The sequence below is a fragment of the Neovison vison genome, chromosome 4 (assembly GCF_020171115.1).
Source record: "Neovison vison isolate M4711 chromosome 4, ASM_NN_V1, whole genome shotgun sequence".
NCBI lineage: Eukaryota > Metazoa > Chordata > Mammalia > Carnivora > Mustelidae > Neogale > Neogale vison.
The window spans coordinates 150,376,953-150,395,568 of NC_058094.1; the positions used below are offsets into that span (position 1 = coordinate 150,376,953).

Genomic DNA, 18,616 nt, shown 5'->3' on the forward strand with positions numbered 1-18,616 from the left:
CATGGTCATGGGACAGAGCCCTGCCTTGTGCTCTGTGCTCAGTGGAGATTCTACTGAAGATTTTCTGTCCCTTTGCTCCTCCCCACTGTGTTCTCTCTCTCTCTCTTTTTTTAAAAGCTTGACTTCTAGACTCAATCTTAGGACTGAGATTGCTAGCACAAGAAACTCACTACAAGCCAACTCTGTATTGTTTTTGATTCTGTTTGTGTTACCAATGCAACTACAAGGCTAGACTGCAGAAATCTTGTTCCTGTTTTGAACCCAAAAGCAGTATCTGGGCTCAAAAACTTCTGCAGAAACACCAAGATAGGAAAGCTGTTTTGCCCCCAAGCACATCCCTCTTCGGACCTGCCAGACAGGTCTATAGACAGAAGGCTTACTCCCAAAGGAAACGAATGGGCTGCCTAATCAAAAAATCTTTATCCAAGAGCAGGCTGTCTTTGTGTTTCTTACCCAAAGAATTGTGATAGGTATCATAAACATGTGACTGCTATGTACTTCCTACTCTTTTTTCAAATGACAATTTTTATTATGGTCATCCAGAAGACAGTATCATTGCATAGAAGATACCTGGGCAATAATGGAAACAGAGGGGGGGGAAATTAGCAACTGGCATTCTGTTGTATTATAAACAGTCAAATTAGGAAAAGTTGCATCAACATGATAGAGAGTATTGCATATTCCCTGGAGATCCTGGATTATTATCCGGATGTACTAACTTGGTGGGATTTTGGATCATCTTGTATGGAAAGATGGTGAGTGTGTTCTACATGTGGGGGAAAAAAACTTAGGCACAGGTATTCGGATGACTAAAGAAACAGTCTCTGGGCTTTAAAATACTCTTCTTCTCCATCCTCCTAGTAATAATACCTCCCAAGTTTTAGGTGATTACGTACTAGAAACTGTATTTCTCAGTTTCTCTTGCCACAGTGGGGCCATGTGATGAAATTCCCATCAACAGCATTTGAAAAGCAACACATGTGCAACTCTTTGGTCATGCTGTTTGCCTTTCACTAATTTTCCCCTTAACAATAAATATGATAAGTGTTGATCCAGTTTTAATCATACAGATGGGGACAACAACCCAAAGAATGGTACACAGATGAGACCACACTTGCTCTACAACTAATCTACCATTAAGGTAACAGTAAATATATGTAAGAGTAAAATATATGTAGTCTCTGTTATGTTAGCCATTGTTTAATTTAACTGAACCAATAATCTGATAGGGGTCAGAACTCAACCCCATTACACAGCGCTAAACGTAAAGGAAGTGAACACTTCCCAGAGTGTCTGAAATCTCCTTCACTATTTCTTTCTGACATTCCTCTATCTTCTTAGGACTGTGTTATTTTGGCCCTGAAGCAAAAGCTTATTGCTTAGATGCTGATATTACTAGAATCTAGTTCATTTTCATGTCTTATATTTCATCTATCATTACTGAATTTAGGGGCACACACGGGTCTGAAAAGCAACTGGTCTCCCAACAATTTTCATTCCCAAGTGAAGTTTTCAAATGCTGAATGATTGAGGCTTGATGGCATAGAGCCACTGATGAGATGCGGAGGCAGAAGGCAAGACTAGAAGGAAGCCATTCCACTGGAACCAATGCTCATAGGAAGAGTCTATCCTCTTGTCTCTTCTTCACATGTTCTTGTCTGATTGGTAACAGCCTAGTGTAGAACTTCAGAAATGAGCTTGGCACTAGTCTACCTAAATTTTTCATTGCTTGAATTATTGAACCTTTTTCAGTAAAATGAGAGGAAGGATGCCTATTTCCCACTTCCAAGGGTTATAGATAAGAGTCAATGATTTTCACAAACAACAATTAGAACTAAGTTGGCACATAATAGGCAATCCATATGTGAATGAGAAAACAGTATCACTGGGTCACTGGAACTACTTACTATAGAGAGAGGTTTTAAATAGAATAGAGGATGTGCTTAGATTTTCACTGCCTACAAGCACGTTCCCATTACTAGGGCTTGGAACGTTCTACCATTTCCCATCCTACTCCATTGCCAATGATGCAGGCTGTTGTCATAGAGTCAATAAAAATTTCCTGGCCATCTTAAAAAGGACTACATGAGATCACTCCAGAAATCCCATGGAGAACACTGGAATAGATTAAGGGGAGTAGGATGGGAAAGGGGTATAGGCACAGACCTAAATAACTGCAACACTGAGTTTCTTTACAGTTTCCATCTGTGCTTTGCCCTTGTTTCACTTTATTTAGAAATAATTCTCTTGGATACTTGTTTTCAGCTGAAGTAGCTGTTATGTTAATCTGTCCAGCTTAATTTAACACCTATTAATCACTATACACAAGGCATTGTCATAGGTGATATGAGAAGTGTACATACATACATACATGCCCACACAGACACACACACACGCACACATGCACACACCCCAGCTATCGCTACCAGCAGTTGCTTACACTGCAATGCTTTTTATAAAGAATGTATACAGAATTTATTTGGAAGGAAGATAAAATCTGATGGCTATTATAATATAAATGAAAAACAATTTCTCTGAAGAAAAAGCAAAAAAAAAAGATTGCTTTAGGGGAAAGCTTTCACATGAAAGGTGGTGCTTGTATTCTATGTAAATGACAGGTAAGATACCTATGACCAGGGATGGAGCTCTGACATTAAAACATTAAGAGAAGACCTGAAAATATGTTATAAAAATAAAACAAACAAAAGGAGAGAAAGGGGCAACGTAGGAGTACTGATCAAGAATGAACCAGGTAGTAAGTAAAACCGGAGATGGACATTGGGTTAAGGTGTTCGGATGACGCAAACTTTGCAGTCAGGGAGCCAGATGTCCTTAAGTCAACAATTCCAAGATTGTATAATTTGACTTGAGAACTGATAACCTAAACTGGGCTTCTAATTTGTCAATCTACTTATCAGCTATCTCTTGGCATTGCATTTTAATCTAACATGTTCATAATTTTTTCTCTCACCTGTGAATTTCTCCAGAGCAAAATTCACTCTTTCTAGTACTTGAATTCTTAGAATAGTTTGGTTTCTTCGGCAACAGGCCGTTAGCTTGTTCTTACCACTTTACCAATTTGCCACCCATACTTGACTATATTGATTCAATTAATGCAATTTGGGGGGGAGGATTTTAATTTAGTTACTGAGCCATGAGGTTTGATGTCCACATATCCCTGTCTTGGCTTGAGAGTGCCATTCATATCACTAGGGTAGTATGTCCAGATCATCTCTAACTTAGAGATAAATGAGCAGCACTAACTCACATACAGATAGACTGTATCACAGCCAAGGATAAATCACTGTAGTTCGAAAAACAAAAGCATTATTACAGAATGATTTGCTGGTAATTCTACCGATGCCAGGAAAGCAATACGGAAAACATTTTCATTGAACATAAGGGGTTATCTGTCTGTCAGCAGGAGCAGCAGATGACAAATACGTTGTTGCAGTTAAGTGGAATATTCAGCAAAGTAAATAGTGCACAAGGACATAAGCATTCAGATGGCCCCTCAGTAGTTATTAGCTGTGGCTCAGAAATCAGCTTGAAAACACAAGTTCTAGAAAGATGAAGATTTACTGAAGAATCATTTCAGGTATGTGCTACATAGAGAAAAATGGGAACTCTGACAGAAGAAGTTTCCCATTTGGTAAGCAAACAAATCCAATGAGATAATATTGATATATTCATAAAAACAAAAAAAAATTTGATTCTATGAAAACAAGTTACCTGTTTTTTATAAATCAATACCTCTTAGACAATGTTGATAATAATATGTTTCTTATTTTATTTGATGTAACTAACAGAAGTGCTTAGAAAGGTGCCTGAATTTGTGACAAAGATGTTAATACAGATGTCATAAAATACAATGAACATAAAATGAATTACACAGCAAAGATGTTCCTATGTATATAAAAATGGGTGGCATGAGGTATAGAAATTTAACAATGTGTAAAAGAAAAAGAACAGAATGAGAGAGATCCTTCAGACGTTAAAAAGAACTGAAGCTTTTTAGCAAGACTTATTCTCATATTTCATATACAGTGTTATCTACCATTCAGTTTTACAAGCAACGTCCAGGTTCATGTTAGTATCTAACTACTCTTTCCTGTCAGCAATAAAATAAATCACTTAATTTAAGCATGACTGGATCCATAGTTGATTGCAAAATGGGGATCTATTACAACCCTTATGTGTGAAAAACAAGACAGCTTTAGATAAGAGAGGTAAGAGATGAGGCTATACAAAAGGCAACTAAAGCCTACTGAATCTCTGTGAATCAGGATCAACTGGGAATTTCAAGATAATATCATGTGTATGTGAGTGAGTGTATGTGTGTGTGTGCGTGTGTGTGTGTGATTACTATTCTAAACCAAACTTACCAATTTACTCCCCAAATAAAAATCCTTCTGGTATTTTTTTTCAGCATACAGTGCCAACATTCTCATATCCACTCAAACTAAACATTACAGTCATCTTAACTTACACCTTGTGTCTGTCACCAAATTCATTTATTTTATCAGATATAATTCAGATATAACAATGCATTAATTTGATACACTTCTCTGGGCAGTGCTAAGTGAAAAAGTCAGACAGAGAACAATAAATATTATATGATCTCTCTTACATGTGGTATCTAAGGAAGCTGAACTCATAGAGAGTAGAATGACGGTGGCCTGGGGCAGGGGGAGAAATTATAGAGTGAGGTTGGCCAAAGGGTACAAACGTCCAGTCAAAAGATTAGTAAGTTCTGGAGGTACAGCATGGTGAGTATAGTTAGTAATACATTACCTACTTGGAAGTCACTAAGAAACGGCATCTTAAATGGTCTCACCACAAAAGAGAAATGACAATCATGTGAGGTAATAGGGAGGTGTTACCCAGCACTGCACTGGTAATGACTTGGCAATATATAAGTGTATCAATATATATATATATATATATATATATATATATATATATTTTGTAAGTCTCTAATATCCTCATTTTTTTCTATCCAAAGAGTCTCCTTTGTAAATTCCTATTTGGGAGGTGCGTGGGGTAGGGGTTCAGTAGGTGAAGTATCAGCCTTTGGCTCAGATCATGATCTCTGGGTCCTGGTATCGAGCCGCATGTCAGGCTTCCTGCTTAGCGGGGAATCTGCTTCTTCCTCTCCCTCTGCCCCTCCCCATCACTCATTCTCTCTCTTTCTGTCTCTCAAATGAATAAATAGAATCTTTTTAAAAATTTAAAAAATTGATTCCTGTTTGGTCCCTGTTCACATCTTTAACATCCCACATCTGATTGTTACAATAGTGTACCTTCTGGTCAAGGTTCTCTTGGTGTTTCTCCTTCCCGTGAGAATATACACTGTTTTAGCTAGTCTATTCCACGGCTCAAAATGTTGGTGGTATTTTCCTACACATTAAATCCCAAACAATTCTGACATTAGAAGCCATGTAATCTGCCATTAAGAGAAGTTTTGATCTGATAGCACACTTCTGTAACAAACTCTGAGATTAACTGGGTTTACGAGCCTCTCATAGTACGTGCTCATCTCCGGTTCTCACTTGGTGCCTTTCTTTTTCTTTTTTTTTTTTTTTTCCAATTTATTTATTTTCAGAAAAACAGTATTCATTATTTTTTCACCACACCCAGTGCTCCATGCAAGCTGTGCCCTCTATAATACCCACCACCTGGTACCCCAACCTCCCACCCCCCCGCCACTTCAAACCCCTCAGACTGTTTTTCAGAGTCCATAGTCTCTCATGGTTCATCTCCCCTTCCAATTTACCCAAAAGCACATACCCTCCCCAATGTCCATAACCTTCCCCCCTTCTCCCAACCCCCCTCCCCCCAGCAACCCACAGTTTGTTTCGTGAGATTAAGAGTCACTTATGGTTTGTCTCCCTCCCTATCCCATCTTGTTTCATGGATTCTTCTCCTACCCACTTAAGCCCCCATGTTGCATCACCACTTCCTCATATCAGGGAGATCATATGATAGTTGTCTTTCTCCGATTGACTTATTTCGCTAAGCATGATACGCTCTAGTTCCATCCATGTTGTCGCAAATGGCAAGATTTCGTTTCTTTTGATGGTGCCTTTCTTCCTTCTAATTTTCCTTCAACTTGATTTTTCAATCCATAGTTCATAAACCAAGCCTGTAACTCTGGTCTCTAATCACTTTGCCTTTTTCAAAACTCCTATAGCAAATCTTCTGTTACAGCCGGTCTAATTTTATCTGACATTTAATCATTTAATTATCTGGATGGTAATCTAAATTTCAAGATATATAAAGGACGACTCCCTAATTAGATTAAAATATCAGGCAGATAGGAAAAATTTGGCCTTTTAAAACACTCGTGTGGGGGCACCTAAGTGGCTCAGTGGGTTAAGCATCTGCCTTCAGCTCAAGCTCATGGTCTCAGGGTCCTGGGATCTAGCCCTGAGTTGGGCTGCCTGCTCGGCGGGGAGTCTGCTTCTCCCTCTGCCTCTACGCACTTGATCTTTCTCTCTCTCTAATAAGTAAAATCTCTTTAAAAGCTTTAAAAGATAAAAAAATAAAACACACATGTGCACAGAGTAACCATGTCAGAGGTGTTTTTGTCCCCGAGTATCTCTTCTCTCCTCTCTAGAAGAGCTTCTGCTTCGTCAGCTGCAAAATGACCACCTTGAAGGTAACTGGGCCCATGAGGCTGAATTCTGGTCAACATCCCACAACAGTAAAGGTTTTATGTGACATCCACCAAGTACCCTCAATAGGAGGGAGAATACCGTTCTTTGTCCCTTAAGAAAGAACATAAGTAACAGTGGTGGGCCTAAGGCAGAGGCCACACTCGGATAACAAAACAGGCCGTGGACCCCTTCTTTGGGTGGCATCCCTATCAGCCCCTGTCTACACAATGATGGATATGCTGACTTAAGGGAGAAACTAACTTCCATAGTGTTGAAATCAAGTCATTTTTGTAATTGGTAGTATTCCTAACCAGTATACTGGATTTTAAGAATTACTAGCATAAAAACACGATATTGTAATCATTTCCATCTTAAGTTTGTTTATACAGTGATCTGCAAATACAATACATTTATAGTTAAACCTTGCATCCATTCATGAATGGCAAAGTAAAAAAGAAAATGGCATTTTTAAAAAAAGATAGCTGATCACCGGAAACAGTACTTCTATACATACCATAAACATCAAGGCTCTTCTATACATACCATAAATATCAAGTACTTCTATACATACCATAAATATTAAGACACTATCCCATTTTCTTCAAATTGGCTAAAAATCTATCACAAATGCTACCTTCATAAATAACCAAGAAGGGGGGAAAAAGTATTCTTTGGATTAAGCTGTCATCTGCTGACTGATATTTCAAGTACTTCTGAGCTCTTTTCCAAAAAGTACTAAACAACTCAAGACCAATTACCATCCATAAGGAAAAAATATGTCACTTCATACACTTTGCACACAAGTTCTTTGCATTTTATTCTAGCAAATCTTAGCAGATAAAACAACAAAGAATTGTCTCCCAGAGGTATATTTAACACTAATTCAACAAGTAATAGGTCACTTTATTGCAATCCCATGGTTTTGAAATGAACAAATGAAGGAGGGCAGAGAAAGAACAAGTGCTTAATAAGACATTAAGAAAATGTCATATGAAAATGAAGTAGATTTTTTTTTCTGCAAATACAACTAATTATCTGAAAAAAAAGAGTAAGTACTGCTTCCATCGGCATTTCAGTGAGCCACTAATTCCTAATTATAATCCCAATTACAGCAGGAATTAAAACACTTGCAGGAGATATTAATAGGTAAATGAATAATTTGTACCTCTGTTTTAACGATGGGTAAAAATTCACAAAGTTGACAGCTCTTGAAAGCAGTTTAATAGCTTTAAAGTTCATTTATCCAAATCATTTAAGAGCTTTCAAAGAAAGGCACTCATAAATTAAAGTGATTTTCCAGTTAGCACATACTCAATGAAGATGGCTCTAGACATGGGCTCTGGCTTCGGCTATGCCACGAAGCTAGTCCTAGGACTTCTTGTCCCACAACAAAGACTGTGGACTTCACAAATACTGAAGCCTCAACATTTAAGTAGGTAATGTTACGGTCTGCGCTGGAAGTCATCTTCCATCATCCCAAATTAACTGGTGACGAAATAGGCTCACAGGTACAACATGACATAACATGACTTAGGCAAAGTAAGCAACTCTGCTGATAGAACTTTTCACATGCATCAAGACCTCTTCTTCACCCAATATGCTGTCCTTTCCATTATCACACAGCCAGGACCCTGGGATCATGACCGGAACCAAAAGCAGACCTTAACCGACTGAGCCACCCAGGCACCCATGTGGCAAAAAATTTTTAAAAGATATTTGACAGAATTTTTTTAAAAGGTTTTATTTATTTATTTGACAGAGATCACAAGCAGGCAGAAAGGCAGGCTGAGAGAGAGGAGGAAGCAGGCTCCCTGCCGAGCAGAGTGTCCGATGCAGGGCTCGATCCCAGAACCCTGAGACCATGACCTGAGCTGAAGGCAGAGGCTTTAACCCACTGAGCCACCCAGGTGCCCCAACAGAATTTTTTTTAAATATAAAATCTCTACACTTAGATTAATAGAATAAATTGTTTGATCCCCACAAGAATTCTATGACATAATGTGGAAGCTGATCTTCCTGTATTACAAATGCAGAAACTCAGAGCGTGACAGATACAGTTGATAGATCTAGCTAAAAGAAATATAGGACACCTAGTTAAATCTGAATATTGATAAAGATCAGATATTTTTAGTATATTTCCCAAATATTGCATAACTATATTAAAAAATTCTTTGCTGTCTGTGTGAAATTCACACTTAACTGAGCAACTTTTATTTTACCTGGAAGCCCCACTGAGAAGTGTCTTAACCAAGGTCAGAGGCTAAAACCTTCGTCTCTGGACCACCTCCACCATGTGGTGTTAACTGGTAGACATTACTGCTTAGAAATATGGAAGGGGTTATAAACAGATGGCTATTTCAGTTTCCTTGTTAACTGACTCTAATCTCAATTATGTTCTTCGATTTCTCACATGAAGACAAAAATGAATTTAAGCAAAATTATTCTAGTTGATATTCACTCTTGTAAAAATGTGTACTGTTTTCTATTTCCAAAGTACTTTACAGTTTATTATCTCATTGGTAACAACCTTCAGGGAATAAACTGAGATGTTAGTGGGTTTTCTTGTTTTGTTTTGTTTTCCAGATTTGATGATCAAGGCTGAGCAAATTTAGAAAATCCAACCAGTTTCTCACAGCTACTAGGGAGATCTAAGCCTGAGGTATAAGTCTTATTATATAAAAATCCAATTATGTAAAAGTAACATCTATTCTAATTCCATTCATAGTAAGATAATTAACAATATTAAAGGCTATTTTTGACCTTTACTTTAACAGACACTTATTAGGGATGAGCCACTCTACCTTATCCTGACCTGTATCAAAATGTAAGATCAGAGGAAAAAAGTATGACTTCCTGAGTAATTTTTAAAAATGACTTCAATTTAAAAAGAATAATAATAAGTCTTTAAACTTGAAAAAAAGTGTTGGATGTATTAAAAGCCTGTCAGCATCAACACAAAAATGGTGGCTTAGCTCCAAATTTTAATATTATCTTAATGTTTTTGATAAAGAGACTCGGTTCTATTATATTGGTAATATTTAAAAAAAAAACAGTTCATTCAGGTTTTAAACAAAAACAAAACAAAAAAAGGGGGGGGAGGAAATTCTGCCATTTGTGACAACATCTATGAACCCAGAGAATATCACACTAAGGGAAATAAGCCAAAGAAATAAAGAAAAATACTATAGGATACCACTTTTATGAGGAGTCTGAAAGAGCCAAGTCACAGAACTGGGGTAGAATGGTGGCTGCCTGAGGCTGGGGCATGTGGGAAATGGGGAGGTACTAGTCAGAGGATACGAAGTTTTAATTATGCAGGAGGAATAAATCCTGGAGATCTTCTATTTAACATAATACCTATAGTTAAAAATACTATATTACACACCTAAATATTTGCTAACCCTCTGATCCCAAAACATAGAATAATAAACAAGACGGTAGGAAGCAACTTCTAGAGATGATGGATAGGTTTACAATACTGACTGTAGCAATGGTATCAGGCGTGGATACTTATCTCCCAACTCATCAAGTTGTACCCATCATGTACGGCTTTTGTATGTCAAAAGGTAGTTAGAAACAAAATGAAATATAAAGAACTTAGGAAAAGATCATCAAAGTTTCAATTACGTCAAGTGTATTTCATAGCAGTCAAGACAGCCATTTTAAATGACCTCCTCTAACAGGTAAATGAATCCAAGCCATCAGTCCCACAGGGAACCAACTTTCTGGCACACCTTTGTTGAAAAATTAAGTATTGCGAGAGGCTGAGGGTTGCTTCCATGGCTAATATTATGGAGGTATCATAAGGATTCAGCTAAATTAAACACTGAAAATTCTTTTCCAAGACAAAGTGGACAAATGTCAACAAATTTAAAAATATATGAAGAGGGTTAAGAAAAAAAACAAAGCTAATACCTTTGATTAGCATTTAAAATGAAAGAATATAGAAGATAATTAATAAGGCTAAAAGTTAACTGTTATTTGTAAAAAGGACCATCTTTAAAAAATGCTCGTAACTCAACCTATCTTTCCTTCCTCCTCTTGACCCCATGTTTTCTCTCTCCTTTCTTCTTAATGCAATTTTCCCTCTGTTCCCCTTCCTATTTCTCTTAGAATCTTTGTCTGTTGTTTTTCTTAGCATTATCAATTTCCCTTTGGCACTGGACTCTTGGTTTTTCATTATTAACTAATTTTCTCTCTTCTTTTTCCACCTTTCCATCAATTTCTCATAAATGGAATTGGTAACGAGGCAATATATTTTAGAAGACTTTAAGTTACTGACAGATGTATTCTTATATCTGTGTATTACTGAACAGGTCACCAAGCGTCTCATTACTATGTCTCAAAATGACACTTAGAAATGTTTTGTAAGACCTGATATAAATACCTAAATAACTTTAAAAAATTATAAACTTTATAAACTACATAAAAACCTAAATAACTTAAAGGTTTATTATTTTTTTAAAAGAATTTACCTATTTATTTGACAGAGAAAGAGAGAGAACACGCAGGCAGAGCAGGTAGAGGGAGAAGCAGGGGCCCCATGAGCAGAGAGTTTGATGTAGGATTCGATTACATATTACATAGATACTAACATTATTTTATTAACTCATGATTTTTTTCAACAAAGAAAAATAAAGTAGGTCTTGACTAGCCCACTGGGTTTCTACAAAAGACCTGTCACTGATCTTACCATCTGGCATTCACATCGATGCAGAATGTCTACCTAATCTGAGTGCTATTCAGTCTGAGGAGGGCCACATAATTGTCTATTTAATGTTATTGCCATACAAAGCTACAGATTAGCTAATGCCTACTTCACCCCATTTTCGCTGGTGTGTCTTTTTATTGTGAACAACTCTACTTGTTAAAAATACTTAGAAAACTTCAGTCTCACAAAAAATTCTTCTATGTATCATAATTGTTTAAAGCCAAATTACCTAACATCCCATAAAGATCAAGCAAAAACCATTTGTGCTTGTCAGCCTGCTCTAAAAGGTGAACTTAAAAATACCAGCAGACATTCCACTTAGTCTTTTCAACAGGTTCTTGGGATCTATACACATCATATACTTTTCTTTTTTGTTCCTGATTTATTTATCCTTACCCTCCTTTGTGAGAATAAAGGATATTACAAAAGGGTTCGTTCATTTTAATGTGTAAAATACACTGATCTTCTCTGAATACATATCATCACGAAGATGTCCTCAGAAGCAATCCAACCGGGTACTTACACAAGCTCTATATTCTTTGAATTTTCATTTTATTTCTCATCATACTCATTTGAACAAATCCCCATTCACTGATTAAAGCAAAGCATCAACACTCTTCGGACAAAACAACACTGACTTGAAATGTGGAGAAATATTTCAGGGAGCTTCTAAAAATTCTATTCCATTCTCCACTGCGATTCAACACGTTGTCCATGCTGAGCAGATGGACCCTCGTCTCCGAACTGTTTTAAGATTCATGATAACCCCCTGTCCCAAGTCCACAGACACCTGCTCACCGCACCGCTGCAGCCTGGCCAGACTCCAGACGCCAAGAGCTGCAGCTGTGCCTGAGGCCTCGCGGTTTAAAGTGATTTGGGTAGATACAGAACCATGTAAGGAAGAATACACTTTCCTTATCCAAGTGGCGTGATATCTTTTTCTCACAATATGGGAGAAGCTGACAGATATTAGAAATAAAGAAATATTAAGTCTGGTACTTACATTTTATTGGATACCTACTGAGTCATTGAGCACTTACCTGGATAATACCGGGCGAGGCCTGTGGCACTGCCAAACACCTGCCACAGCAATGAAGGATCTTCCTCTCGATTTTTTTTGAAAACTTCATCTAAGGCACTTGTCCAGTTGAGTTCATTTAACACAATCGTCGCTGATGAAAAAAAAAAAAGAAAAAAGGAAAAATTCAAATTTATTATTACTATTTGAATTCATCATTTATTTGCCAACTAATGTTACAGCTTTTCATCAGCTTGTCTCTGAAAGTGCTCTAACGCGATGCTTGTCAACGGGTTTAGACAAGGAATTATTTCTCCAGACAAATTTTTATATGATGGAAGCCATGTTGACCATCTGGGCTGGGTAACTCTTTGTTGTGGGAGCTATTCTGTGCTTTGTTGATTGTTTAGTGGTGCCTATGGCCTCTACTCATTAGATGCCAGTAACCACCCCCACACACCCACGCCCACCAGCTGTGATAAGCACCATGTTTCCCTGACATTGTCAGAATACAAACAAAACCGCCCCGTGTGGGGAACCACTGTGATACACAGAACAGGCAATAGCAGCTCTGTGGGTTGAGCAGGGGTGGAGGGACGCATACCTCACCCTGAAGCAGCTCAGCTCTGAAGAAGAAACCTACTGAGTGCCTCAGGACAGAGTTTAATGGTCACACTTCCCTCAACTACTGATGATTCTCTGTAACACTCTAACATAATTAGGTCCTTATGGGAATGAAAATAAAAAAAAAAGATGTTTGCCATTTAACATAGTCTGTTAACTGTGTTTACACAACAACAAATCAACAAAAGTATACATCTTGACAAAGAAAATTTATTCAGAGGCTAGACAATACCAGTGCTAGAAATCCAGAGTAACTGATGCTTTACTACTACTTTTTTTTTTTTAAGATTTTATTTATTTGACGAAAGAGATCACAAGTAGGCAGAGAGGCAGGCAAAGAGAGAAGCAGGCTCCCCGCCGAGCAGAGAGACCGATGTGGGACTCGATCTCAGAACCCTGAGATCATGACCTGAGCCGAAGGCAGAGGCTTTACCCACTGAGCCCCTTTACTACCTACTTTTGTGAGCAACAGTTCTTTTTTTCTGGTTAGTTCAATTAAATATTAGAGAATGAAGCTAATAAGGGCCAGGCCCCAGATTTTGATTCTTACTGAAAACTACTGATTGAACTTGGATAGGGACTAAAAACATTTGCCATCCATTATAATGAAAGAGAAGCTACCATAAGGTGGGGTTTAGTGTATCATTATGGGGCTCCGTGATCAGAGCATCTTATTTCTAACACAGTGAACATTTCCTTAGCTTAGAATATTATCTTCCCTTTACACAAAAGGATGACATACATCTCACATCTTTTCTCCCCACTTTATATGGAATATATGTACCATGCCCCCAGCAGATCAGGAGACTGGACCGCTGTGCACTTGAGAATCTACGGTCAAGCCTAAACAGTGGAAATGCGTGTGGGATAAGGACTGGAGAAACTGCTTAATTTCTATTTTCTGGGACCACAGCAAATGAAGGAGGCAAATGCAGTCAAGGTTAAATCACACCCAATATTCTGTAAAGGTCAAAGAAACAAAAGAATTTCTAACAACAAAGATGCACAGCATATGTGTTTATATTTTTAAGCTTATCGTTTACCAAAAAAAAAAGAAACAAGGGTCTTGTGAAATTGTCCTGGGACCGGTATCCAAATGCATTTCTCATTATTGAGAACTAACAAGATTTCCATCTTTATGGATGTGATTACTTGCAGAAAGATCAGTTGTGTGTGTGAATATTCATGAGCTGGGTCAGATCCACGGTGTGTCTGAGATACTAGTGAATTTATATTCAAGAGCATGATCCAATGAACATTAAGTGACCCATTATATAAAAATTCATATTCACATGGATAACCTGAACTAATACTATTCATGAATATTTATAGTTATATACAAAACATCACAGAAAAAGAGGAACATTGTATTTTTCTTTAAACAGTCATGAATTTTACAGTAATATTCTACTGAACAAATAATCATGTTTATTTATGATTCAGATACACTTTATTAGTTGCCAATCTACTCTCGCTATCTCTTCAATTTCCTTCACTCTTTAATTCACATCAGGCGACAACTGGGATCTAATTATTTTTAATAAAGTTTTATTTGTTTTCAAGGTTGCTGATTGTTTTCTTAGTTTTATTTGATGACAACTACCAAATATCACGCTTTGATATGCTGATTGTTAATTATACTTTAGGTACGGGGGTGGGGGGGGAGTCAAGCTCTGAATTTTTTTTTAAGATTTTATTTATTTATTGACACAGAGAGATATAGCAAGAGAGGGAACACAAGGAGGGGGACTGGGAGAAGCAGACTCCCTACTGAGCAGGAAACAGGAGGCTGGACTCCATCCTAGGACCCTGGAATCATGACCTGAGCTGAAGGCAGATGCTTAACTGAGCCACCCAGGCGGCCCAGAATATTCTTATTATGGTGATGGGTCTTAAAGTTTGCAGTTTATGTATCTGAAAATTCCTTTGCAGATAAGACATTAATGAAGTAGGTATCAAAATGTTTTTCTCAAAACTTGTTCATCTGCGAATGAGCCAGGGACTTAAGGAATCTACAGTAATAGGCGCCTGAACGGATTTTAAGTTCCATTCAAATGAGAGAAAGGGAACTGTATCTCTGTCAGATGTGCAAGGCTTAATCTCAGATTAGGGCTACAGATGCTTCCATTTACCCTCGTCTATGTATCAAGATTTTCTTAGTGCCATCATTATTCTGTTAGTCATTATCTTTACTTGAACATCTGAAGCAAGAAATCAAAATCAAAGAATCTGTTGCGGGAGTGCAAAGTTAGCTCCAGTCTTCCTTCAGAGAACTTTAGAGAGAGGTTTAGAGAGAACAATCATACTGTTCCAGTTCCTGAAAACACCAAAACTACAAAGTAACATAAATTGCTTCATTAGAAATTAATTTTTTCTCAAATTATACTGAGCAAGTTAAAAATGTATTAAAAACAAATGTAAAGCATCAAAGCCCACCGGAAAGTATGAATGCATTTTAGACCCCTCTTGGCTATTTGGCTATATTTTCCTGATCCACTCTATGTATTACATTTGACTAATATATCTATCTTATTTTAGTTTCTTAAACTACGTCCCTAAAGTGAACAAACTTTTATCTGCTTAACCTTATAAAATTAAATAGCTTTTCCAGAATCATTTGGTGTCTCATCTCTCTCCACTTCTATGCCATTAGCATAACTCAGCCTGCACAATACTGAAATAACTGGGTAATCTGTAAATGAGAGAAGATTGAAACTAATGCAGATTATTGGCCCTGGTGAAATGAAGTTTATGTCATTTCCTGAATCTATTCTCTTGCCCTGCTAGTTCCATTATAGTTACCGACACTTTTTTTCTTTCTTTCTCTCTCTCTCTTATCTAAATTCATAAGTAGACTTTACTTAGGAAGAGGTTTTTAAGTAATTCTTCTGGCACAACTGTGTAGAAAGCCTGGTGCCTTAGAAAATTTAAAAGTTACTGTTAGATTTTTTGTTTGTTTCGTATTACCAAGTGTTTACGTGGTTGGGCTGTGCCTTTCTGTCCTCAACCAGTATTTTCAGTCTCTTCCTCTTCCCTAAGACCACAGTACTTACAAGATATAAAACATAATCTTTTTATGATGAAAAAAATAATAAAATGAGCCCAAATACCTCAAAAAATTATTTTCAACAAATATTACTGTTCAATAGGAATAGGAAAATATATTGTTCTTTCTGAGAAAGACTCAACACTCAATGAGTAACTGTGGCATCCTGACTCACTAAAATTCAACATACCTTGCCTTTGTCATTGTATATTACTAAGAATTTTGAAAGCAATTATTTCCTGTAAGTCACAATCTTTATTTGAATGTCTACACAAAAAACCAAAATGCAAAGTATTCCATCTAATTGCAGAAATTATGATACAAATTGGTAGCCAAAAAATATTTCATATAGTTATTTCAAAATAAATTATTTTTTTAAGAAATCCTGCAATATTTCTTGGCCCCAAACAGAACTTCATGCTTTTAGACAGATATACTTAAGAACACAGATAACAGCTCTGCTACTTTTCTATAGGCTTAGCAATATTTAAAATATCTTATTTCATATTTTCAATTACACATTGTGTGTGTGTTGCATTATTTAACATATGCTACATTCACTCGTGCCATTTTACTCACTGCTCCCTGCAACCTTCTAATGTTCTCCATTCACATCCACTTTGAATTTCTCAGTTGAACAAATCTTACAAGCACAGGAGTGGCCTACATTTTTTTTTCCCCACTGTGGAAGACAAACGAGTCTACAGTGATCTAGCCCTGAACCTAGGCCAATTACTAATGAACTTAACTAAGTGTCTTACGGCTGCATTAAGAGTAAAGTTAGTCCTCATTTTAGGACCACTTCTAAGAAATGGAGATTTTTTATCTTTATAAGAATGTTTTTATTCTGGAAAAAAAAAAAAAGTCTTTTATAAATATGCAAGGCTAAGCCTGTTGGAAGCCATGAATGCTGGAAAAGTCAACCTTGACTCGGGCCTCTATTCTGAATGGTAGGACAGGATTTCACTGTTAATTGATTCAGAAGACCAAGCATCCATCTCTATTCTTCCTATAGTTAGTTTTCAAAAGCATGGCCTTGGTGTTCAGCAATTCTCTTTCAGAATATTCTATTGTTCAATCTGGCTTCTCAAGGGAACAAAGAAAAACCTAATTTGTAACAGGACAAAAGAAGTGCCTTACATTTCCTACTAATTCTTCTAAGATACAGGACTTAAACCTACATCAGACTTATGACATGGATTATAGAATCATTGACAAGTTCTGAATCCCATTTTTCTCCACAAATTTCAACCCAAACAGCGTTGCACTACTGCTCCCATTTAAACATGAAGACATTTTCTTGATTTAGTCAAGGCTAAGGCTTCATCATGCTTTTGAAGCATCATATGACTATTTGAAAAACCTTAAGATCATTTGTAATGCCCATAAATGTCAACTAAATCTTTCAAATGAAACAGATAGAAGCTAGTAAAAATAAAGAAAAAATGTAGTAGGATTTATTCAAAATATAAAATAACTTTGGTAAGTCTACATCAAAAACACATTTTCTAAAATACAAGACAGTTTTGACCAGTCTTAGGTAAGACCTACAGGTATTAAAGCCATGAAACAAAATAGATACTAAAATTACTTTTGTTTAACCATGCTAAATATGTTATAGTTACATAAGTAAAAAACAGGAGAACTGGTCAAAATGTTTAATATACTATTTCCATTTAACTAATAATACTGCTCTATTATAGCCTTGCATTTAGGTAATGGGTTATTTAAACTATAGCCACTGATAAAGTCAGTGATATTTAATTAACCACATACTGTGGCAGGAAGAACATTATGCCATTTAACTTTTAGAATGGCACTTTGAGATACTAATAGTATCTCCTTTTTTATTATGACAAAAATAAAACCTAGGAAAGACTTTCAATTTGACAAAACAAAAAACACAAGCTTTAGAGACAGCACTCAATTGTGTCCCATTCTAAAATTTGTACTGTTTATGAGCAACCGATTTCTAAGCTTTCATTTTATATGTAGCTCTGATTATTTAAAACTTTAAATATGAAAAAAAAAATAACTGTACTTTTGTAGCACACTGTTTCTTAATTGAGACCACTATTCCTCCCCAAGGAATAGTCAGCAATGCCGAGAGATATTGTGATTGTCAAGATCCACAAGCGCCTACTAGAATCTAGTGGGGAGAAAGCAGGGATGCTCTGACCATCTTGCGGTGCACAGGAGGACCCCACCACAGACAATTACCAGCTCAAACAGTCAACAATGCCAAGTTGGGGAATCTTGCTTAAGTACAACTACAAACACAGGACACTAATGCACTTTTTAAAAAGCAATATTGTCCAGGCTATGGGTGGCTCAGGCGTTAAGTGTCTGCCTTCGGCTCAGGTCATAATCCTAGGGTCCTGGGATCGAGTCCCACATCGGGCTACCTGCCCAGTGGGAAGCCTGCTTCTCCCTCCTCCATGCCCCCTGTTTGTGTTTTCCTCTCTCCTTGTCTCTCTCTCTGTTAAAAAAATAAATAAAATCTTAAAAAAAAAAATAATCTATTCAATGAACAGTGTCAACACAAAGCCAAAACAAAA

The 18,616-nt window shown here is 36.9% G+C and overlaps 1 protein-coding gene across 4 annotated transcripts in view; it reads right to left on the minus strand.

Moving 5' to 3' along the window:
- CACNA2D1 (calcium voltage-gated channel auxiliary subunit alpha2delta 1) overlaps window positions 1-18,616 on the minus strand; it is a 512,561-nt gene that overhangs the window by 125,970 nt on the left and 367,975 nt on the right. For all 4 annotated transcript variants that reach the window (XM_044245916.1, XM_044245914.1, XM_044245915.1 and 1 more), the window contains exon 7: window positions 12,411-12,542. In XM_044245916.1, the coding sequence (XP_044101851.1) occupies window positions 12,411-12,542 (132 nt within the window). The remainder of the gene's footprint in view (window positions 1-12,410; window positions 12,543-18,616) is intronic.